We start from the raw sequence: 24,856 nt of genomic DNA, 5'->3' as shown, positions 1-24,856 counted from the left end.
AGAAAAAAAAAAGACAAACACGCGCCGCTTGGCACCGGAGCAGTATTTATTGTGCCGCTTTGTGACGTACATGGCATACGTGGAAGTTCCCTAGTGAAATTATACAGCATGCAGTTCACGCGATCGAACTTCCGTTTCCGATTAAAATACATAGACGTCGGCCAGCTGTACCGCGAACGTGGCGACCAATAGAATTGTTTTCCGGTCCGATGAGAAACGGGCTTTTAGAGTCGTCGCGCGCGTGTCGCGTGACCGCCGGCCGATCCTAACTTACGACTTAACATTTGGTAAATAGATTTATAATACTTCATACGAGTTTTCCCAGAACCTCTTTCACGAGGATGATTTTTTTTTTTCGTACCCCTGCGATTTGTACTACGGAGCAGAATAAACCGAGAGAGACACCTTTTCCCTTCCTTCTCGATAATCGTTCCCGTAATTTTCCCCCGAGATAATTGTCAAAAGCGGTAATTAAAGATAAGTCCTATCGGTTCGCCGTCGACGAAAGGAACGCAAGGCACTTGTGGCTTCTCTATCGATCGTTCTCTCCTAATTATCATCCAAGCGCCGTTTACGGTCGCGCGCTGCTGTCAGCCGCGATTCCGTTCGCCGCTTTACACGTCTACGCAACATCGTTTATAATCTGTAGAAACAATGAATAATTTACACTTTGTGTAAACGGAGATCGTATTCACCGGGGCAGGGTCGCCGATCGATGTAACATGAACTAGCGACGATCGGGTCGCGGCCTCCGGTGAATAATAGTTAACAACAACAATAAGTTCGTAAACTAAGCTCGCTGAGTCGACTATGTGGCACAAGAATTGAGTAACCGCGGCATAAATATTTCCTAAATACACCTTGTCAACCTAATGTTTCGCTTACACCCTACGAAAGAAAGTAGACCGAGCTTAGTGGAAAAAGTAATACATACGAAACGTATATGTAATACGTAATAGAATACGTGTTCCTCTGGAAGGTCGTCGCGCTTGTTCACCGTTGTAAAAATAACCATGCCGAAAGCTTGTAATGAGTATTAAGTGAAATTTTTCTTGTTTCCCATACCGTCGCGACATTATCGCAATAACGAAAACGCCGATCGAGCGGATTTCTGTGCGCTTACTCGACACGCTTTTCCCTGGCAAAGAAATTTCTTTCCTTCCTTTTCGAATCACAGATACATTTGGCAATGTGAGACTCATAGGAAAATTCTATAACTCAATTAGGAACGCGACGAGGGCTTTAGCAGGAGCTTGTAACGCTCGCTCGCGTTATCTGCAACAGAGAGAAGTAACTTCGTTAGTGCTGCGGTCCCCGAGGAACGAAACGTCACATTATGAGGCAAGCGACACCCAAAAGCGGCAAAAAATCCTGTTCCATAGGTGCCTTCGAAATTAAACGAAAAAACTGCATAAGTCTAAGCTATGAAAACTAAACTATAAAACTATATACAAAATACATTTATATAATTAAACTATAAAACTATATATTTTATTAATTAATTCTATCGCTGCAGTTAAGTGCGAATACTGGAATTAACTTTCTTCATTCAAATCTCGCTTTTATCACCGTACAAGATATCCAGAATATCATCAAATAATCTCAACTTAGTTTCGCGAAATTCATATGTTTTTTTTACTTGTTGATAACTTGCAGTTGCGTCAGTTGCAAATTAGTCGTTCGTGAGTTGTTCATTGGTCTGACACGTGTACACACTCAATATGTTCATCTTGTAATTATATTCTTGTTTAGAAATAGATTCTGCAACTATAATACCTTGCTAATAAGATCTCATATACAAAGTCTCATTGCAAAAATCGAAAAGTCGAAGACAAGTATACGATGTCGGTCGGAATACGTTTTTTCACCGCTTTTGGACACCTTTGATCCCGAAAGCGAACCATCTTACCTTTGATGGTCTCGACGAAATACATGCTCTCGTCTTTCATGTTCGCTACTAACTCGTCGGTGACCAGAACGTGGATGCCCTGAGGGCCGAGGAAGAGCACCGAGTGCAGTCTTTCGTGCGGCAAGTTCAGCGTGTTCAGCAGCTTGTTCATCAACGCGCTGCTGGTCAGACTGTCCAAGTACGCGACCCTCCACAGGGACCCGTTGTCCTCCAGCGCGAAGTACAGGGTCAGCTTCGGGCCGGGTGCTTTCGAGTGCAACGCGTTGAACAATCGGATCCCGTCGACCAGCCCGCAGATTTGAATCAGGTCGTCTCTCGAGAGCCGCAAGATGTCTGCGGCTGAGAAGCTGGCGAACGTAGACTCGAAGGCACCGAAACGTCCCGCGCGGAGCCACGTGCTCATCTGAGCGGCGTTCGCGTCGGGAGACAGTTGGGCCACGCATGATGATCCCTGTGCAAGCAGATCAGGTGATCAGATGTCGAGTCGAGCAGCCAATCGGGAAGAGGAGTCTTGAGGTCCTTGAGGAAATTCGCCAGGAGACCCGAAGAGATCATGGATTGGCGCAGGACAGCAGGAGACGATTCAGGGTATCGAAAGATGAGTCTTAAGAGACAGCCAGGAGAATTGAAGTCAGAAGAAAAAGAGAGTGAGAAGAGAGCGAGTATAGGCAGGAATCTTGAAGCAAAGAGTTGAAGAGGTAGAGCATGAATTAGCGCGGGATCTTTGAGTCGTTAGCGTCGATGAGCGGTCCAGTAGGATTCAGAGTAACGAAAGACGAGTCCCGAAGAATATCGAAGCAGGATTAGGTCGATAGAAGAGGATCTTAGGACCGAGATGAGAAAATGATCCAAGGTTGGAAAGACCGAATAGGGTATCGCAAGCGCGAGCGAGGTTGCAATGATGGATAACCGTGGTCGATCATGGTTCGTTGGAAGAGAACAAACTTCGCTTTCGGTGCAGGATTGGTCCGGGAGAATCGCCGCAGGCGATGGCAGAGCCGGTGCAGTTCCCACGTTCTCTTTGACAGCATCGGAGACTGGAACCAACGGCACGATGCCAGAATTGGAAACCGAGAGCGCCAGCGGTGCGACCACCGGCGAGGTATTGCCGCTTATGGTCGATCGTGATTGGGGTGATCTACAAGAAGAGAGCAGTTTTTAAGCGAACGTCTCGCGAACCCTTCGCGGCACACGTTATTCGACACGGTTCCATGTCCAATTATCATGCCTTTGTTCGGTCCCGGCCGCGACCTCGTGCAACTTTTAAACGAGTTTAATGCATTCGTTAACGAGACGCATTGTCGGGAGCAGACGGCCCGCGAGATTGATGTTCGCGCCTCGCGCGAATTAACAACGAACTCCTTGGGACGCGACGAAAGCGATCCGGCTAATAGCGGACAGTTTAGTCTACAGGGTGGACCTATTTAGAACTGTGTTGTTTCAGCTACGGTGGTCACGACTATACATAGAGAAGGTCCTGGCTGAGCGTGACGATAGAACGATATCGTGTACAACGCGCGCGAACAACGTAGTTTAGTCGTTGACCTTAGAGCCGTTCGTATCATTGGCGGGGTTACATAAGCACGCGAGATCCGATTGGCAGGCGAGCCAACGCTCGATTTTCGAAGGATCTTACATGGATCGTCGCTTCGGCCTGAAAATCAGCTTGGAGATCCGTCTGTCGCCGATCCTCCTGTTGTCGCGGGCTTTTCTTATTGTGACGCTGACTAAACCGCCGCGCACGAGATTGCCCCGTCTCGCTCTGGATTCCGAAATAGAATGAATAAACTTAGCCACCACTTCCACTTGCCGGGGCCCGCCGGTGACCGTTACCTCGTGCTCCAGAAGGTAGGCAGAGACATTGCCGCGATATTCGGCCGTGGTTCGGATGGCCCAGCAGCTCTTCAACTTCCAAATGGGACAGCTCTTTGGCATCTCGAGCACGCGTCGCTTGAATTCCATCTACGTTCCCGAAACGTACACGCCGCGGCCGATCCTATCTCGCGCGTAGGCACGTGTCTCTCGCGAAGCCTTTCTTCCGTCTCTTGACTCTTTCTTTCATGAACCCAGCCAATCCGGCGGCTGTGCGTACTCTCGAGCAGTCCCCGATGATTACCTTCCCATCCATTCGTACGATGTTCTTGTTGGAAGTCGACGGTCTTTTCGGTCGCGCGTCTTTTTCCCGGTGCTACATCTCGAGCCACCGAATCAACCTGGGCACAGAAGTGCCGTATATTCGATCCGGGAGATCCGGCGAGCAGCGTAACGCGCGCGGATCGGCGACTGCCGCGGCGAATCGGTCCTTCGTTAGCGTCGATTCGCCGAGCCAGGAGGTAGACGGCGGATACAATCGGTCTGAATCGGATTGCTATTGGTACCTACTCGCGACCGGCCCGATCCGGATCTCTCCAGTCGCGGCTGCTGCGTCCCGCGATTGCCGCGGTAAAATTCGAAACGCCAAGAAAGACCGCGTATTCGATTCTCCCGGCCGATAACGAACCCCCCGACCTTTCCTCCGGCAGGCCTTATCGCCTCTTATCGATCACTTTCATGGCCCGTGTTATTCCACCGCGATCCCCGGCCGGCTCTCCGTCTCAGCCCGTGCTCCCTTTCGGCTTGGTTGCTGGCATTTGCGAAACGGATCCCAATCGGAATGCAGCTGGTGCAACGGCCTGCGTGGCGCGTTCGCGTTCGCGTTCAACTCGACGGATCGCTCGAGTGCATTTTCCTCTTGCTTCCCCGTGTCACTCGCGACGGCTAATTGAAAAACGAAGCCAACCAAACGCCGCGAACGGCACGACTCGACTCGACTCGACTCGGCACGGAACGGCCCAGGCAAAAATGCACGAGCAAATCGGTTTACTTTCCCAGATGTATCGTGTTACGTCGGCCGAGATTACGAGCTGGTAAGCCCGGGACGGAAGCTTCTCGATCCTGGAGACGCGGAGACGGGGAGAGAACGAGGGAACCGGCAGTTCCTCACGGAGACGTTCAGTTCAAGGCTGAGTCGAACCGCCCTGGCATCAGCTTTCCGGCGGCCAGGCTGCTCGTCATCTGATGAAGTGATCCTGCCGCGACAGGAGCACCCGGCTGGCCAGGAACTCGCGCGCGAGCACGCGCTGCTCGGCGTGCTGCAACAGCGACTCGAGATCAAGGATGCTCTCGGTGCGGCGAGGGGTTTGCGGACGAACAGCCGGAAATCGAGTTTCTACGCCGGACGAGGGCATTCCAACGGCGTGCGGGCGCTTCACTCTCGACTCGACGACGCTCGATCGATGAAACAACAAGTCCTGAGCACCACCAGTCCTCTTCGCTGGAGAACGCGATCGCAGTTTGTCGAACGAGTATACGAAATGCGGCCTTCCACGCCGAATATTATCGCTGATACATCACACGTGCACGGTCCAAAGTGCGTGTCCGGTATTATTATCTTCCCAGCGAATCTCTGTTACACGGGTCGAGATCGATGCCCCCGATCGTGTCTACGATTTCCCCGGCTTTCTCCTGCTCTCTTTCGCGCACAGAATCCGCCTGCCCCCTTTCTATATCTCTTTCTCTCTTTCTCTCTCTCTCTCTCTCTCTTTTGATCTAGGTATCCGGGAAACGGTGTTCCGGATATTTATTTTTAAAGTCACGGCCGATGCAGCGATCAGTTTCTTTCACCTCGGACGGAGCCTCTAATCCGTCGATGGACGCGGACCAAGTCGGCTTTAACACCAGTTGTTGCACTCGTTTCCGTGCATCGTTGCACGAGAGGACGCACGTGGGACGATGCGATCGTTTGACAGTTGATGGTCCCCCGGATCCCTGGGTTCTAGGCCGGATGCGGCTGAGGTCGCAGCGACCGACAGATTGCGTCGAGGGTGTCTCTCACCTTGGGATACAGTCTCGCCGGTCACCGGTACAAGAGTCTAAGCATGCGACCTCTTCAGCGGTAGATCATGTCTGCGACGATCACTGGTTACCGTTTCCGCGGACTATCGTTTGGATCACTGGTGCGGCTCGACGCTCGATATTCTCCGTCGCGGGCCCGTCCCACGATCCCAAGGCGGGTGAGACAGAGAGGGAGAGAGCGTGCGTGCGTGCGTGTGCGTGCGAGAGAGCGAGCGAGTCGAAGGAGAACGAAGGAACCGGAAGAAGAGCGTGCTGTCTCTCGTCGGGGAAGACACCGGTATCTATCGCGGAAAGACGAACGGCACGGGACTCGGTTCGGTGCAAATGGCTCGCGATTGAACGCAGAGAGAGAACCGAAGCGGCTGCGCGGCGACGCGTGTATCGTGCGCCGTTCTCAATTTATTTGTCGTCGTCGTGGCCCTCTCTCTTCCTCTAACTGGCGCACATCGTTGTCGGCTCTACCAGACGCCGGCTCGTGCCAGTTCGAGCCAGTTTCGCGACTCCCGTACCGCGCCGGCATCTGACCACCTCCTCAGCTACCCCTTCTACAACGAGTTCCCGTGCTCCCGAGAGAGAGCCGAGACCAGTATCGTCCATTGCCATTACCATCGCCAACATGCTCCATTCCGCCACCACCACCGCGCGAAACCCCCTCCACCGCTCCGCCGACTCGCGATTCATCCGCGGTGTAGGGATATCCAAGGTGAGACGCGGCAACGCAGCACTGCATTTCTACGGTGCCCGCTGCATCATGAACTGCCGACGCCTTTGGCTCTTAGGCTATCCGATGTCTAAAGTTGGTGCGCGCGGGAGATCGCGCTTTATTCGCGGACGAACACGCTCGATTTATACCTTCGATCGCACCTGGCCGCGTCTTCGGCTCCGATTTTTTCTAGCCAGGTTCGAATTGCAACCGACTTTTCCGAATCGTCCCCGCTTCTCTCGAGGCGACCGATTGAATCGTGGGAGGGAGGCGGGGGGGAGGTGGCAGGCTGATTTAAGGACGCCGGGGGGCGGGGAGGGCGCTAAATCGTAGTTAACACCGTGGTTCGAGCGCAAGTGGGGGCGTGGCTTCGCGTGACACGAAATGCAGCTTGAATTACACAGCGACCGCTGCACTCGATTAACGAACGTCTTCTTGCAAATGCAGGCCCGACTCTCGGTTCCTAAAGTTCCGCTGAATTGGGGTTCGTTTGCGTCGGTTTGGGGCGCGGAGAGGGGCGAAACTTTGATCATCCACGTAGAAGCGTAATAAGCGGGGGCGTGGCTTGCGTGACGCTAAACGCGGCTTAAATTGTAGCAATCGCCGGGCTTGATTAACAAATGCCCGTCGCAAATGCGGGACCAACGATTCCGAAAAAGTTTCGCTAAATTGGGCGTCATTGAATTCCGCGCGGATCGGTGCGGATCATCTCGTAGCGTAAGTGGAGGCGTGGCCTGGAGTCGCGAAACGGAATTAATGGTCACTTCGATCGCTCCAGAATCTCTCTCGCCTCTTTTCCTCCGCGGCACGAAGGACACGCGATTTCTCATTCGTCGCCGGCAGCGCCTATTAATAGCGTCGGCGGGAAAACAGTGGTCCCGCGGCGAGAACAATGCTACGATGCGTCTCGAGAATCGTCGGTGACGGCGGCGGTGCCGTAGATATTCAAAACGCGAAACGGTCCAATTGCCGAAAATTCGTTCTGCCGCGACCGGATCGGTCGAACGTTTGTCGTTACGCTCGTCGAACCGATCGTCGCAACACCGCGCGACGATTAAAGCTCACGACAATCATAGAAAAATTATCGCTCGTTTCCTGGATGCATTACGTAAAGATCCAGATAGAAAAAAAAAACACACCCGAGACAAACCGTCGATACTCGGTGATAACGAACGTTCTCGATTCGATAGATAAAAGGAAATAAATGGTACTCACATTGCCTCGGTCGGAGCGTAGGGGCTGCCTCCGTTCTGGGCGATCAGATTGGACGACGATAAAGACTCTAGAGAAATCTGTAATCATATCCGGGAGAAACCTGTGTCAATAATCTATTGCTGTTGATCGTCCAGATACCACTTACGTCGGAGAGGACCGTGCAGTCGTAGCTGGGCTGGTACTTGTCCTGCTCGTGCGGTGGTCGCCGCAGTATTTTGTCTCGGTCCTGTTTATGCTTGCGGTCCGCGCCCTTCAGCTTGAACACCTTCACCTGGCAGGAGCCGGCGTGCAGACGGGGTCCTCCTGGCAGCCGAGTCTCCACTTGGATACGGAATGGCACGCCCTTCTCGCCGCCGTGCTTCTTCGGCGTGAACTCGGTGCTGATGCAATTCACCTGAAACCAGAACGGTCCGCAAGGTATTAGTTTTGTCCTTGAGCAGAAGCAGTGAATGGTAGCTGAAGAATCGAAGCACCGATCGCTTCGAAGCTTCTTTGCTCGGACGAGCAAAAGCGTTGAAATCCAAAGATGCATTCCGTACCTTTATGTAGACGCCGACCTCCTTGGTGGGGTCCCACATGAACTCCACGCTGTTGTTGGACGGGGACGGCTGACACACGTCCACCATGCCGTAACTTAGGGGAACGTCGACCTCCAGAAGCCGTTCGCCGGGCCTGGTCCGCTGCCAGGCGATCATCTGCTCGCGTTCCGTGTACTGGAGCCGCCTCTCGTGGAAGCATATGCGGATCGTCGACTGAAACAGGAAGGTCGAGTGGCCCTTTAGAGAGACGTGGTAGCACCGTTTGGGTGATCTACATCTTGCAAATGTCGGCGATCTGCGACCTCACGCTGAATAATCGTTTCCAGCTCTCGTCGGATCAGCTGGAACACTTTCGATGCCAGCGTGAGCCCGCCGAGTCTGTTGTACGAGACCAGCACGTTTTTAAGATGTCGCTACCCAAACACTGTGCGTTACCTGACCGTGTTTCGTGGACGGATGGTCAAGTGATCAAGTACCTTCAGGATCTTCCCTCGATAAGCAGACAAATCGCCCAGCTTCTTCAGCTTGATCTCGTACGACTGGCCTTGGTTCAGGTAGGTGAGCGTCTCCTCGTTGACCTTGGTCGCGATGCTGGTCGCCGCGGCGAGGACATACTGGAACCTGCGAATCAAAGGCTACCTTTAACCAGAGCTTCGACTCGGGATCATTTTGATCCGGTCTCTTCTAGGTCCTAGGTGTTATTTTTTTTAAATTTGTTTCTACCTCCATAGTTGCTTCTAGGCGCCCTGTTATTTTGTCTATTAAGAGTAGTTAAGAATATTGACTCCATCTTTAAATATATTTCAATGCATTATTTTGCCTTCCTTTTCCCTATTTTCCTGAAATATCTTTTTCTTTACTTTGTATCACATACTCTCGTTATTTTGCCTTGTCGTCATTTTGTATTACCGTATCATTACAATCATCGCGAGGATCTCGCTATGTATATTATTTATATCACGCTTGTAATGCAAACAATATTTTCCAGTCAATGAAATAAATTAAATTATGAGAATATAGAGCTTTACTTAGGTCCTCGAGGCGTCGAAGGACACATTAACAGCACCACCTACCGGTAGTCCTCGTTGAGCTCGCTGACGTGCTGCGGTGAGGACACGTGGTTCCCCGACGATGAGGTCGGAGGGTACTCCTCGTTCGAAGAGTACAACAACTGATGAAGGCTGGCCGTGGTCTGCCCGTTGTTGTTGCTGTCAGCGTCGACAGGGCCGCTCGCATTGTTCGCCGGCGCCGAATTGATCGTTCTTTGGGACACATGGTTCAAACTGAAGCAGAGATGCAACCAGACCGATCAGTCTCGCGACCTACGGAGACTGTTCCCGTTGTTCTCAGTCGTCCTTCACTCACTACGATTCATGGAACGCCGGAGGCGGGACGATCAGATGCAAGCTATTCGGTCTCATCGTCGATAACGAAGGATCTCGACCGATCGATCGATCGATCGACGCCGCGAGCGAACTTCTCTCCGGGAAGTTCCACTGATTCCAGGAAAGGATGAACCGCGGCTACGCGTGGGTCTCGCGATTTTACGTTCCTAATTGGCGGCAATTTCTGAGAGACGATTCAGCCATTACCGGCGCGGCGTCGCGTTTCGCGTTGGCCCTCTCGGGCATTGGCCTGGCTCCGGAGCAGCTGAGCCACGCCCGCCGCCGTGCGCTTCACTGTGCAGATTCGTTTCAGCTTATTGAAACGAGGAGATCGAAGTTTTTCCGATAAACAGAGCCCGGTTGTGCAGAGGCCCCCTTGGCCTATACGGTGGCCCCGAGGTCCTCCTTCTCGCTTCGAGCGACGCGAAGAGACGAGACCGAGAGTCTCCCGTCGATACGGAATCCGTGAGACCGTGCTGCGATAAGCGGATACTGCGAGCTCGAAGAATTGCGCCGACTGCCGGCGAGAGTCTCGTGGAGAATTGCGTTTTTCGCGGATCGAAAAACAGACCGCGCGTGTGTGTACAACAGTGACAGAATGACGTCTCGTCAGATAACCGCGCTCGGATTCTCGTCAGAGTGAAGATCTGACCTGCGTTGCCATTAAACAGATAGTTCCGCAAGGAGCTACTCCGATAACGTGTTTATCGGGGCCGAGTCTCTGCGGGGGACACACTGGCAAATTCCGCTGTCGATTTTCTGCTCTTCCTTCGGCAACACTGATTTTTAGCTGAGCCGTCGACAACACGTTAATCGGCACGCTAATAAATTATGTCGGGCCGACTCGCAACGTCGACCTCGCCGTTGAACCCCTTGCGCCGAAGGAAGGATGGCAGATGACGGGCGGGGTAAAGGACCGAGGATTATCTTCGCTCATCTCTGGACTGCGGAACCTTGCGCGTTGATATTGTACTGTTCCAATGGGAAAGGAGCACTAGGTTTTATTTTTCTATTTTGCCACGCGTTTATTCGAGAAACGCTCTCTTTTCTTTCCAGAGCACCATCGCACCCTCTACGGTCGGTGTAATCGTTTAAAGAGACTGCGATTAAAGGCGAATCGTTTCTGCGACATCTGTGAATTTTTTAACAATTTTTTCCCATCTTTTCGACTATCTTCTATGGCCGCTGTACGCTGTTCATCTTAATGTCTCTCTCCGTTCGTTTGGGATACTAATATTGTTATTTATTGTTATTACTATTATCGTTATTACTATTATCTGTTGTTATTATTATTACTTTAATTATTATTATTATTATCAATAATTGCTTTTTTATTAAATTACAAATAATTCTTGTCATTATTATTTGTACCATCCCATTTCTTTTATACTATGTTTCTTTTGTCTTTCTTTCGTTCTCTCTATTTCTGTGACAAAGGTGTTTTTCCAGTTTGTACATGCCAAGAGATTTGCTAGTTAATCGTTCCAAAAGATTAACCCGCATTGTGAACTTCAAACAATCAAGCATGTTTATGAGCGCATGAATTTGCATGAGCTTCCGCACTACAGAGATTACGAAACAGCCGAGCAAGGTAACGAATGCGCGAAGGAAACCGCCGAACAGTTTTCACGTAGACGGTGCACGACTTACTTGGAATTTTGCTGGTTCTCCGGGGATGGTGCTTCCTGCTTGAATACCGTCAGCGATGGCAGGGCGAGCAGGGCTTCGCTGCAAGTAAATGATACTTTCTATATAATTTTCCACCCAAATTTGCTCCAATCACCGTACTCCTGCGTCTAATTTACAAACTTTTTTATTTCTGTTCGAGGGGGGGTTGCGTGATTTCGCGAATTTTTTTTACTATAAAACTGCAGAACCTTTTATCGTCAAACTTTGGTTCGTTCTTCGGCACGCCTTTCCGCAGTACCCTGAAATTCTTTTACGCAGGGCAAATAAACATTGCGCTTGCTGTCAGCGATTCGATGCACTTTTGACACAGGAGTCTAAAAGAACGGCGTGGATCGACGGAAGCTGAGTCATCGGAATAACGATAAAACGGAGCTTACGCGTAAATAAACATAAAGCTACGCGTAAATAAACACGAAGCTACGGATACATAAACATAAAGCTAGTCTGTAAATACGTGTTAATATTTTAACAATGTTGATAGACGACTAATGTCAGGATTTACGCTGCCGCGAGACTTGGCAGTGTTCTCTCCCGCATCCGATGGGTCGCCTAGCGCTCGCGCGAGATCGAGCATTGATCGAGCTCCAAGTTTCTTTTTCTGCCGCGGCGGCAAGTTTTTAAAGGGCCTGAATCAGCAGCGGTGCTCGCGCTGGCGGAGCGCTCGATGACGTATTATTTCGGGCTCCGATCGAAGTCGCGGCCGATAATAACCGATAGATTCCGGTTTTTGTTATCGTTGCTTATTGATCAGGGCGCCATGACGCAATCGGTCGAGGAACGATCGAGCATAATCTATTCGGAGCACCCGTGAACGTGAGCGGGTTTCTGTTCGCCCGCGACTCGGCCGCGTAAAATCGCGTCGGAGAATCGAGTCGGTGACGGCGACGATCGCGTTCAGGTGTACCTTTGAACTTTCGTTGCGTTTCGATAGCGCCGCCGACGGCTGCTCGTTTTTATTCCGAGCAGGCGGCGTGTGTATACGGCGTTGTGTACAATCGTCTTCCCGTGAATCAGAGATAGATCTCGTCAGAAAAACCGGCGTGAACCAGAAACGAGGATACCGCTTACATAAACCGTATTTTACGTAAATCATCGGGAAAAAAGTTATCGACGATTTCCTTATACGCCGCGACGAGAAGCGCGCCGCAGATCTTTCTCGGAAGTTCAGAAAATTCCGAAGAGAGTAGAAAAGTTCGTCGGATCGCGATCGTGCAAGTAACGCGCGAGCGAGCGAGACACGTTGGAGGGGAGAGGCGGCTCGAGAACCGCTTTGATAACGATTGAGTAGCTAAGGTCAACCGAAACCAGAACGCACCGGTTCATCGGTGCAGGGAACGGGTTACCGGCTGCGCGGGTATCGAACGCGCGACCGGCGCGATAAGATGCCGCCGAAATTGTCCCTCGCGATCCTTCGAACTCCCATGAAATTTCACCTGAATCCATCATCATCGACTCACCTACTTTTCAGATATTGGTGCATGCTGGTCTCCGTCCACGGACCGGTCGAATCCTACACTGACACACGACTCAACCGGCTAACACTCATGATTGTTCGACGAACGCGTATCCGAGCGCCCGGCACATTAAAATACCGATCCCGTTCGAATTTCACCGGGTGTTCGGCGCGCACGTGCTCGGACCAAGGCTCGCGGTGCTTCTAAATAGGAAGTACGGCTAGAAAGTGGAAAGTGATTCACCGCAGCGGACTCAAAACGCCCAGAATAACTGGTTCCACGTTGGGGAACGGCTTCGGGGTTCGGTCCCGGATGGATCCGCCTCGCGACTCGCGTGTTTCCCGACTCTTTTCATTCATGAAGGGACGAAGATCGAAAGTCGTGGCCCGTGCCACGTGGTTGCCGAACGTCAGCTGATCCCGGCCACGCGTCGCGTTACCTCGCGGCCCGCGTTCTCGCGCGCGTTTGCGTTATCCGGCGGAGTTGGATCGCGGCTTTCGGGCGGAATCGATCGGGGAACGTTCCGGTGAGTGGCCCGACGCCGATTTTTCCGATCGTCGAACGGTGTCAGTGGACCTGCCGGCGGTTCCTCGACGATGTTATCGCGATCGAGATGGCTGAGAGCGATAGGCGTGCGGAGTGCCGCGAAAAACTAGCTCGATAAGCATCGACGCGGTCGACCGGTACGCGCGAGCAGTCCGATAAGGGAGCACCGTTCGGAGCACGTGCAGAAGAGAGCCGGAAACGCGGCGAGAGCAACGGCCGAGTTATTTGGATGCATTTAAGAAGATTCAAGGAGGTTGCTCGAGCGGGGGCTCCGCGATTCGACCGGTATCGCGGATTCTTGGAGCGACTCGGACCTCTAGGATAAACGGAACCGGGTGTGTACCTCCCAGGGGAACGCCTCGGATCGGCTCCAGGATCGGGGCGCACGTGTCTGTACGCGCGAACACTCGCCAAGCGTCTACGCGTCTGTACCAAGCGTGATTTCGCGGTGCATGCCATCCGAGCGACGAAACACCGACAACTGTGTCTGGTTCGAACCGGATTTCTCGCTCGCTCGACACACGCTCCTTTCCCACTACTCGCCGAGAGCACGTTTTAATCGGGATTCGATCCACGCGCGGATGCGGATCATTCGGGGAACCTACTTTATCGGCAACGACTCGGTTCTTGCGCTCAGTTCCTTCGTGATCGACCACTGGTCGCGCTTCAACGTTCGTGCGATCATTTATTCGCGAGAACGGGCCACTCGGAGCGGTGTACCGACGCTTTAAAATTCGGAGCCTTTAGGCCACGCCCTCTCCAGCAACTCTAGATCAGGCGTATGCGGGGATTGTACCTTGATGAACTGCCCTAACTTTGTTAAAATCGAGGGTAGCTGAGGTACTATGATTTAGGACACTCTAAACTAGGCTGTGGCAAAGAATGTAACATGGTACGTTGTCTTGGTTCGGTTTAATTGGAAGTAACGAAACCACGCTCATCTAGAACTGTTTAGATTAGGTACGGGTGAAGTTTGCTCCTTGGAGCACTGCTCTGGCACTAGAAAAATCGAGGCTATTGTCACAAGTGCACTTTATGCACTTATGGCAAAATACAGAACAGTTTGAAGACACGAGAAGAATTTACCCATATCGTTACATTGTTTTCAATTGGTTAAACCTGTTAAAAGAGAGGAATACATTTTTATTTAACTGTTGCTTTATACAATTTTTATTTTGCATCAAGATCCACTGTCCGGCCACAAGGATCTACTCTAATAAAGAAGATAGCGGTGTAAACCACACCTAATTTATTCCAGAGCATTGCTTGTTCCAGGGCAAAGAAATGCCTGACGAAATACTTTTCTGACGCGAGACGATTCTCAAGGATGTTCAATCGTGACACCTGTCGACTCTAAGTTAGAGACTTCTAGAGTACTTTCCCTTCTACGTCGAGCTGTGGTCACGAGTCGAACATCGCGGAATCTAGATTGAGATTCGGGGCCAGTGAAAGAGTATTTACCTCATGTTGTAGGAGGCAACTGCTGTCGCGAGATCGGATGCTGCCAGTGCCGACAGGGACCCATCGAAATCGGCGGCCAGGTGTTCCGCCAGCTCCTCCACCTGGGTAGACCAACCTTGTCCCGAGCCGTTACTTCCGACGGATCCTGCGAACGCGGGAAACATTCAGTTCCATGTATACCACGGCGATCGCGAAGCCCATCGGGGCCTAAGCACGAAGAAGGACCGTTCGATCTGATCTTCCCGAACCGATTTCTATTTCCTACCACCTTGAGCGTTGGCATAATTGATGTAGAACTGATGATGCATCGCCTCTATCCGCGACTTCGTGTCCTGAAGGCTCGAGACTCGGCGTCTGTTCTTCAACGTTACCGGTGAGTATCGTCGGCTCTGTAGAAACGGTAGCCTGGAGCTATCGAGTTCGCACCACTTCATTCTACCTAACCACGAAAATCGACAAGGGACCGACCGCTAACCGTGGAAATCGCGAATCCAGGAACGAAGCGAACGCGTAACACCACCGTCTAGTTTTTTTCGAGCGAAGCACTAGTATCGCTCTCGTTGTTCTCCCTCTCCCCCACTCTCTCTTTCTCTCTCTCTCTTTCTTTCGATTCGGACTTCATCCGCGATACGTTGTGTACTCGTCGGTTATCGGTTCTCGGGACCACGTGGTCGAAAAGGCGTCGAACAAGCCGATCGAACCAGCCCCGATGGCTTTTCATAGATCAGTCTCGGGCAGATCTTCGGCGTAGAATCAGCCGCGATATCCTCGACGGATCGGTCGCAGCCTCGTCGCGAAATCGTGGATCGTAACTCGAAATTAGACGTAATCGGCAACGATGTTGCGTCATTCGTTCGCGTATCGATGCGTCGATCTTTGCCGAGATACGAAGCGAAGCGCGATAAGACCCGCGAATCCTGAGAGACACCAGTGCCCCGAATTGATCCTACACGATTGCACGTGAGGGATAATCAGCCGTTTCGTCGCAGCAGCTGGGCCGAATCGAGGTAAGAGGAAACTGTCGTGCCTACGACTGTGTATCTGGGGTCATTCGGACACGACCTCACGCGCGATAGATCTACGCGCGGAGCCGAACGATATCGCCGACTTCGCGACCGAGCGTTGCGAACATTCCGGCGCGCAGAGACGGAATCGAATCGAAACCTATGTACCCTATGCGTTCATTTTGAAAACGTTCCAGCTAGCGAAACGACAGATTGGTATCCGAGGCGGCCTAAGCAGAAGGGAAACAGAGCAGAGGGGAATACTAACCATCTCTTCGGGGATGCTTCTTCTCGAGGTCTGTGAGCTGCTGCAACGGCTCCCCGGCCCGCCGTTTCAGGCCAGCTTGCTGGCAATTCGGGGCATGGTCCGAGGATTGACTGAGATGCTCCGGCGACCCGCTGTTCGAACGTATCTGGACGCCGTCCTCCGGAGAGTTCTTCGGTGAGTTGTACTTGTCCTGCCATACAGAATTTTGCGGACTGTGATATCCCATCGATGCCTACAAAACGTTCCATCACCATCTTGTCAGTTCACGGGTCGCGGGTATACGCGGGACCAACGGCGGGAGGGGGTCATATTGGATGAGACAATGGAGGACGGACGAGCGCGAAGATGATGATGACGAGCGTCGGCGAGCCGAAGCAGTGGCTAGAATTGCGTCTCGCGTCACGCTTAATCGTCTCGAGGTGGATTAGATGCTCGTGGTTTTAAATGGTCTGAACCTAGCAATTAGTAATTCCACGGGGGCAGCTACGGTCTAGCGGCGACGAGAGAGGGTTTAGACGGAAGAGAGGTGTAGCCAATGACGATCAAGACGGAGGAGATCGACGCAATCTTTCTGACCACTACTTTGCATGTTCGTAGAATGAGCTGATCGGAGACAGAGGAACATGGGGACTTACGTGCTGAGTAGCGATGGGGTCGCATCTGTTCGGACGGACCGGGGACAGCTGCTCGTACGGGGGCGATGGCGTGTTGGGAAACCATATCGTCCCGTTCAAAGCATCCGCGCCGCCGTCCATGATGAATTGAAGCTCCATTCAACGGCCCTAACGTCCCGACGCACTCGAACCAGGGTTCGTTTCCCGTCGCACTGCTCTTCGAACGTATCGATCGTCACGATCCTGATCACGGTTACGGATCGTTCACGGCGGCCGACTCTTCGGAGAACGGTTTGGTAAGGTATCGGTTGAAAGAGAAGGCGATAAGTCCAGCCCCTGATCTGGTCATCGACGATGATTCCGGGATTCATCAAGACTTGCTGGCTTCCCTTTCGACGTTCGAATCGCGCGTACACATATCGTGGTTGTACAATTCTTCTAGTTCCTCGTTTCTAACCAACACGTTCCCCGTTCCCGGCGCGGCCCCCGAAATTGCCGCTTGCTGGATCCACCTGAAGGTCCCGGGACTGCACGGCGCATCACTCGAGTAACCGTGAATTCAGCGAGATTTTCGCGGACGGGTGAGTAATCCTTAGAACATCACGAAGAAGCTGTTGTACAATTTCTTGATGCCAGTGGTCTCGCGCTGTCGATGCGTTTCCAATAGTGCGCAACCCCGCGACTTCAGGGACAAAAAACGCGAAAAGACGACGAACGCGTCCTCGAATACCATCGCCACACCTTGGCTGCAACGCATCTTGTTACCGATTTCCGTCGAAACTCGAAGCGGCGGGAAAGGACGACGGTCCGCTCTCTGCTCTGCTGTCGAACGTATCCTCGATCCTTCCGGCACGATGGTCTGTCTCCCCGTGAAACGAAAGTCGTGGTAAAAGTCGCTTTACTCGTAGGAAAAGTCGCTTCGGCAAGAAACTCTGGTCTCGGTTCTGTCCTGGTCGATCCTCTGTAAACCCTTGGCGAAAGCTTTTACGTATATCCTCGGTAAGGTCAACGGTTGCGAATGGTTGCTGCTCTCTGCGGGTGTCACTGGACACTTACAAAATATCTTGCTAGTTTTCTAACGACTATGCCTCACACACTTGATAGTGTCTTGGTAATCGAAGGCCTTCGCCTGGCACGTCGTCACCACATTTTCAGGATCCTTCGCTCCATGGTGCCGATGGAAACAGAAACTCGGTCCCGGAAGAAAGGCGAGGCTCTGCGCCGTAAAACCAAATCGTATGAGTGTTTCGCAACCGGACGTTTCCCAAAGTCCTCCGGATCGTCGAGAGGAGACGGATCCCTTCGGTGAAGGCCAACCAGACACTATGCTTCCGCTTCCAAGATCAACCAACCAACTTCCGGCGCTGTCCCGGGCGGGTTTGCTTTCTCCAAAACGGTTCCGGCGTTTGGCCAGGCGTTAGCCGATATCAGTGTCTCTCAAAGAGCAACAACCAGTAGAAACGGGCCATCCAATTGGCGATCGAGGCTGCAGGTGTTGTTCGGGGATCTCTTATCGAACGGCTTATCGAACGGTGCCCACGATCAAAAAAGAAAACCGCCGTGAGACCGGCAGAGAGGAACGCGCGATCTTCGCCGGGTGGATCTCGTTGGTTCGCGAGACGTGACTCGGTTTAACGATCGTTCGATGATATTCTCGTTTCGAGATCGATTGCGTGGGCGTCGAAACGCATCGACCGCTCTATGGAGTCACTTCCTGCGCTGTGCTCCGCTTATGCTCGCGAACTCGCGCTGCCACCGCTGACCGACTTCGAGCAACTGAGATGGGAATCGGACAGGCGGATGTCTCTCGGATCCACGGGCCTTAAGAACGACGTCGGACAGCAAATTGCGCGACACTGGCGACGTTTAAAGTTTTCAGCCGAATGCTCCGGCGATGTCTTCTGTCTAAGAACGATCCGGGTATCTGATCCAATCGCGACCGCTTGTATTAAAAGGCTGACCAATAGTGTCTACGCTGGAGGGTCGACCCGACCGTCAATTGGAACCACTCAGCGCTGATGAGCAAAATGTGACTCGGTTTACCTCGTAGAATCGTCCTGTATACGGTCACGTACTGGATTCGGATTCTGATTAATACCTGACCCCCTCCAATTGGCTAACGACGATATTCCTACACGGCCTAATCGCTCGAAAGTTTCTTCCCGAATTCACGTTCCAGTTCCGAACCGATACTCCCCTCGGCCGCCTAGATATCTCGACGGAGTAGAATGACGACGCTCGGCGTCTCTCGATCGTAACGTAGTTTGCGCGTCGCAACAGATGTCTGTTTGCCACGTGGATTAATTAATCGCGGAGATGTTATCCGCTGATACCGACGCGGCCGTTTTTCGCTGGGAGCAACGCGGGTTCGCACGCGCTCGCTGGTTCGCTCGCTCGCTCGCTCTCGAACAACAGGAAGCTGCAGATTGCTCGGGTGCCGACGAACCTTCTTCGGTGTCGATCGCCCGTTGAATTCAGCCGTCTTTTCGTCGCTTTCTTCCAGGTTACTGTTATCGCAGCCACGTGTCCGCCTGCTCGGGGACCGACTGTTGTCACTCTCGGCTGCTCTAGAGCGCTTCTCCGCCTCGCGCGTGTTTGATCAGAAATTCTAGCCCGCTTTGCGGTGGGATTACGCAACGCGACGAGAACGAACAGATTCTTTGATCCGTCGAACGAGGAGCACGGTAGCGATCCCTTCGGAGATTCGTTAACTAATGCCGGCCGTAGCAGAACCTGAAACAACAAAACCAATGTACGGACAGGCACACCGGCTCGCGTCGGCTGAGAAACTTTTCCACGGGCGAGCTGCCGCGCAACGTTCATTTATTCCAATCGTTTCGACAAATCATGTTTCTTTACAGTCCTCGCGACAGGGTCACGGCTGCGCTAAACAAATTCCCGCCGGTCGAATGTGCCGTCGTTACGCTGCTGGCCGGTTGCTCCGACGGGCGTTTCTATGGCTCAGGGAGCAAAGAAGCCACGCCTACTCGGGACAATCTACGCGCGGGAGGGGGGAGAGATTTTTCGGTGCTTGATTTTCGGAGCATTTAAAATAGCGGCTGGATCTGGCTGTGAAGGGGACACCGTTCTAGCTCCAATCGAACTGGGAACACAGAAGCCACGCTCACTTAGAATAGTCTGCGCACAGAGGATGGAGATCTTCCGGGGTTGGTTTGTCGGGTGTATAAAATTTTTTTACGCTGGTCCTGACTATGAAACGAGTACTTTTCTGAGAATAGAACGATCTATACAGAAAGAGCAAGGTTCTTCAGGGTTTAATTTTTAGAAAGTGTGAAATATTGGAGCTGGCGCTTCGAGGCACTGGTTTGTCTCTGAGAGCAACGAAGCCACGCCCACCGCGGACAGAGTACACCGCATGGCTGGATGCATTCGGCTGCAAGTACATCGGGGCGCCATCCATGCAGTCGAGCAATCAACGTTCGCTTTCATCGTCCTCGCTTCCCAGCTCTGCGCTCGTCGTGCATCATGCGTTCTACGAGCGGGCACATCCGTTCCTCGACGGAGAGAGAGCCGGGCCAAAGCAACGGGTTTAGAGGTCTGAAGTTTCGCTGATTAAAGTTAATTCCGCAAGGTCATTATTATAGACGCGCTACCCGTTTCAGCGCGAATTGAACCGTCCGCGACTTCTGCAGGAAAGATCGCAGACGCGGGAAGGATGACGATCAGCCGTAGGACCTGCGCACGTGTGCTGTGTATCGTTCTCAGCGAGATCAACGACCACGGTCCACGTAGAATCGTCTGGCGGCCTTGTTTCTCGTCATCGCGCGGAATGCGTGCACGCGACGCGTCGCATCAACGAGATTATTCGCTTGCGCGACCGCCGTTCGATGGCTCGAGGGTTCGACCGGCTTGGATCATCGTTTTAGGCGGTCACCGGCACCGTCGCAACCCTTTCAACGGCCGGATCGACGTCATACATCAAATAAAGTTCCCTACTGTTCTAGCCGGCGAAAGCGCACGCCCGCCAACGGTTAACGAACCGCCTTGACCAATTAATCAACGATCGCGTGTTCGCTCCGTCTTCGAGAATCCCGCGTTAGCCGGAAGCCGAACGTACCCCGGGGCTCCGACGCTCTCGTTCGCGTGCGTCTTAGGAGGCGAATCTGCGAGAATGGCGGTCTCAATTTCCCGCGAGCACCGCGTCATTGTGCAAAGGCCTGCCTGTAAAGTGCTAACTTGCCTCGTGCACGTGGAAACCGCCACGGACCCGGACACACATCTCCGTTCCCGCAAATTATACCAAGACGCCAAGGTCGTTACGTATCTCTGTCCCGTAATGGACGAACGCACGTTCGAACCACGTGTAACATCTCCTGAGCCGCCTGTCTCTGATTGAAATTATAAACCGGTCGTTACATCCACGTTACACCGATGCGGATCCCCGCGCGGTCGCCGCTATCGGCGACTCGATCAGCCGTGAAACGGACTGCACAGCGAATCGCATCCGAACAACGACGACGCGGACGATACTCTCTCGTCATACGACTTTTACAGAAATACGAAACGGTGTCTGCGGAGTCGCTGGAAAACGTTCATTAATCTCGAGGATGAGTCAGTCGACGTTTCTGCGCGCGATTTCTTGCGAGGCCTGGCGACATTCTTCTTCCAGGACGCCGCTCCAAACTTGGTACCGATGATTCAACCCCGGCACGCTGTGCAGGATCGTTCTCGAGCCTAAAACCCCCGCGGTCTCGTTGGCGATTCCGTAGAATATCCTGGAGATCCTGGAGTGCACCAGAGCCATGGCGCAGAGGGGACAAGGCTCCTTCAGCAAGAAGATCCAGTAGCCTGTGCAGAGATAGGGTCCGCACTTCTCGGAGTTCTTCTCCGAATCTTCGGGGTTTACTTTCGAATTGTTTCTTCTTCCAGGTAGAACTACGGCCGTCTTTAGAGGTTCTTCATTCGGCAGAGGTAAACTAGACAAGGCTTCTGGAAACCGTAAGGGAGCTTCTTCGACGTACTTCCTCTTGAGCCACTCCTCCCTCGCCGCATAGTTCTCGGCGCCCTCTTCATCGATGATCTTCGGAGATCGATTAATGCCCTTCTCTAGATTCCCGTCCAGCTTCCAAGCGCCGCCACCTTGAAGTTTCGCAACAAGATCCACCGCCAACATGGCTGCGTGCCACATGGGGTGCAGATCGATCCTCGACGCTGCTATCGCGAGGATCCTCCCATCTTCTGGATCGACGATCACCGCGCTGCCGTTGCAGATCTTGTTCCCCACAGCTTCCAATCTCGCAGCTTTCACAGCAACGTCCATGTACCCTTCGATCAGATCCAGATGGTTCTCCGTGAAGACCGATCCATCGATCAGTTTCTCCACATTGGGATCCGGATGGAAGTTCAGCGGCCAGACCTTGGAGGCTCGGACTGCCTGAGCTTTGGTCCTCGCGGCTCTACTTGGCACCTTTATCGTTTGAAAATCGTCCTCCAGCGAATCCAGATCGAACCCTTTCTCCTTCAACGTCGTCTTCAGCTCGTCTTCGGTCAAATGCTCCTCGGGGGATCCCGGGGGTCTCAGAGGCGCCAGGAGGAGCTTGTTGGAGGAGCAACGCTTCAGATGACTAAATCCCGGCAGAATCGCCGATATCTTTTGTATCGCCGCCGAAATGTCTTTCTTCTGCTTGAGGATGCCCACGTAGACGTCCTCCAGCGGCGGATCATCCGTGAACTCCGAGCTTAAAATCGGCTTTGCTATCCAGCCTCTAGCCTTCTGAGCTTTCTCCTCCTTGGGACGCTTCGCGGCCGCCATTTCCCCTGAAAAGACGGTGTCTTCGTTTTACGTCGAACCTTCTTTCTTGCTTAGTTAGTCTTCGTCTCCACGGAGACTGCGGGACGCGACAGGTGTCAATGGGGCGGGCGATCGATCGAAAAGACAGACCATATCACGATTCTTCGGGGCATACGTGGCCCGAATGGTCGCGATCGCAAGGGGATCGTACGATCTTCGGTCGACGATTATTAACTGTCGATATCGCGCCGATTAGCAGCACGCCAGCCTAGAAACGCAGCGCCGAGATCGATACGGGCCGATTAACAATCACGGCGAGAGCCCGTTAACGATCCGCAGGGGACGCTTTCTCGCAGTGAATGTAATCACGCTTAGGCGGAAGAATATCCGCGACGGACGCTTTGTGGGAGAGTCGTTGCTCGTTGCGGTGCTCTTGGTACGACTCGCAGGAGGAGAAGCGATTTTAAATTGCTGTCAAGTTGGGCCATGGTCGGATCGATTGTCGGAGTTAGGCGCAATTGTGCGACGTCGATCCGCGGACAGAAGGAGCATAAGGTCTTTGTTGCTATGCCGGTGGAGCCGTAATCGCTTTTCAATTAGAACCGAATCTGTTCTCAGCGTCGCGGAACTACGAGGTGGCTGCTGCACGGCTGCACCATCTTCGATCAGCCCGTAAGAAAAAAGCGCAACGAAATCGGCGGACAATATACTTTGTATCTTAAATCGCGGTAAAATCAGCCGAAATTACCGAGTCACCACGGATTAAGGCAAACGGTATCCAAAGAAAAATTGGCGTTAACTGTTCCGTTTGTTTTCTCGACCGTTACTGAAAACACGAACACGCGGCAAGCGTGTATTTACGATGACGGGCCTATTATCAGATAACGAGATAACGGCTCGAGTTGGTGTACCGAAAATTTTCCGACACTGAAAATTCAAGGACCCGTGTGCATCTCCTCAATAGCGCCGGCGATAGAGTATCGTGGAACAGGGGAGAGCGATCGATGCGATAAAAACGATGGGATTCGGTGACTCGTAATGGGGAAAAACAGTGGCACACGTTCATTCGTAACGGAAATACGAACGACGATTGTTAGGAAATGAGTTCTTAAAGCGCATTAACCGGCGAGAGGGAAATATGCCACGGTCAGATGATCTGTGAATGGATAAATGAGTGGACAGGACAGATTAAATTATAAAACGTTCATAGGGTAATGGCGTGCGGCGATCACGAGGTTATTGTTGAAGCTGGTCATTAGACGAACAATAATTTTATTACACAAACTAATCGTCGAAGTCTCTCTTAACAAGCCTCTCGATACTCCAAAATAATCGATCTCGAGATCTCCTATCTTAATCTAACAAATTCGTAACACCAACGATCCGATACTAAATCTACCACAAGTTCACCTCCGCCGATCGTTTCGCAACGAAACCAATTGGTTCTCTAAATTATTTGTTTGGAAATCGCCGCAGGAACGGCGATACGGCCGCGCGGCGTTCGAATTTCGCGGTCCGTCGCGCGCGACCAGATGGCGTCGGTCCATTCGCGTGAAGCGTGTTCCTTATATAATAGAAAAGGAACAACACAAGCGGGTGCGAGTGACGCAGCACGCGTAAACGAATACTCCGCAGGCGAACGTACTCGACGATCCTAGCTCGCCGCCTAATTAACCGGAAACGATGCTAAGCTATCGCGAACGGGGCGGGGAAATCGAGTCACCGATTGTCTCGGGGCGGTGTGCGTTTTCAATGGGTCCGGTTCACGCGCCAATATGTCTTCCCCCTGGCCTTGAAACGAGACGTGTGACACGCGTGTCCCGCATCTTGTCAACACAAAACAAAAACGGAGGAGACCGCGGTGGAGGCTCGCCACCGTCGAACGCCGTTCGAGCAACGCGGTGACACGCGTGCACACGTGGTTGTCGGCCTGATTTTTCTCGAGCTACGTCCGTAACCAGTAACTTCTTACCTGCTGCTGTGAGAGAGCGTGCACGTTCGTTTCTGGCCACCGCTCGAGCCTGCTTGTTTCCACGCTGCGTACGACGGAAGATAAATAAACCCGTTCCTGTCAGCTGCGGCACGCCGAATCCTCTGATTATCCTGCACACGATCCACCGTCACACAAAATCCCACCGTAACACACGTGAAAATATCCGCGGAGATCGACGTTTAGAGGAGGTCGACCTATACCTATCGAGATTGCGAGTTATCGACGCGCGCGCGCACCCTCTGCCGGCCGTTCGGGAACTATTCGAACTGGAGGTGGGAGGACCGAGTCGGAGAGTCGCGGAGATTTTACTTGAAAATGAATTCTGCCGTAAGTAACGATAAAGTAATTACGAAGAATCGACGACGTTGTCTCGCCGACTGGGAATACGCTTAGTAACTGCGGTCTGCGGAATCTGGTAAGTGCAGTTCGT

The 24,856-nt window shown here is 52.5% G+C and overlaps 2 protein-coding genes and 1 long non-coding RNA gene across 14 annotated transcripts in view; 1 reads left to right on the top strand and 2 right to left on the bottom strand.

Annotated features, from left to right (window-relative positions):
- Positions 1-28: 28 nt before the first annotated feature.
- gem (transcription factor CP2 like gemini) lies at positions 29-16,840 on the bottom strand. Of its 4 annotated transcripts, none has more exons than XM_033476090.2 (12): positions 16,703-16,840; positions 16,068-16,299; positions 14,796-14,940; positions 11,296-11,373; positions 9,334-9,543; positions 8,737-8,881; positions 8,261-8,497; positions 7,867-8,115; positions 7,722-7,798; positions 2,855-3,047; positions 1,910-2,360; positions 29-1,275 (listed from the first exon to the last, which is right to left on the bottom strand). In XM_033476090.2, the coding sequence occupies exons 1-12, from the start codon at positions 16,838-16,840 to the stop codon at positions 1,223-1,225; spliced, it is 2,208 nt and encodes a 735-aa protein (XP_033331981.1). In that variant the 3' UTR covers positions 29-1,222. The 4 variants fall into 4 exon arrangements, with proteins under 4 accessions (XP_033331981.1, XP_033331982.1, XP_033331983.1 ...); XM_033476091.2 differs by having other exon boundaries at positions 8,261-8,473; XM_033476092.2 differs by having other exon boundaries at positions 16,068-16,257.
- LOC117223690 (uncharacterized) overlaps positions 11,222-24,856 on the top strand; it is a 14,035-nt gene continuing 400 nt past the window's right edge. For 2 of the 9 annotated variants that reach the window (XR_013033200.1, XR_013033198.1), the window contains exons 1-6: positions 11,222-11,379; positions 12,803-13,669; positions 14,808-15,168; positions 15,997-16,241; positions 16,665-20,237; positions 20,335-24,841. This is a non-coding gene — a long non-coding RNA (uncharacterized LOC117223690). Of the gene's footprint in view, positions 11,380-12,802; positions 13,670-13,689; positions 14,227-14,807; positions 15,803-15,996; positions 16,242-16,664; positions 20,238-20,334; positions 24,842-24,856 lie in introns of those variants that run through there. The other 7 variants (XR_013033201.1, XR_013033205.1, XR_013033203.1 and 4 more) reach the window with 7 other exon arrangements.
- On the bottom strand, positions 17,948-24,536 carry LOC143259389 (putative inactive tRNA-specific adenosine deaminase-like protein 3). The gene is made up of 2 exons (XM_076521210.1): positions 24,406-24,536; positions 17,948-22,459 (listed from the first exon to the last, which is right to left on the bottom strand). The coding sequence occupies exon 2, from the start codon at positions 22,452-22,454 to the stop codon at positions 21,255-21,257; it is 1,200 nt and encodes a 399-aa protein (XP_076377325.1). The 5' UTR covers positions 22,455-22,459; positions 24,406-24,536; the 3' UTR covers positions 17,948-21,254.

Source organism: Megalopta genalis, chromosome 4, assembly GCF_051020955.1.
Source record: "Megalopta genalis isolate 19385.01 chromosome 4, iyMegGena1_principal, whole genome shotgun sequence".
In the NCBI taxonomy this organism is placed as follows: Eukaryota; Metazoa; Arthropoda; class Insecta; order Hymenoptera; family Halictidae; genus Megalopta; species Megalopta genalis.
This window is presented reverse-complemented; position numbering and strand designations above follow the sequence as displayed.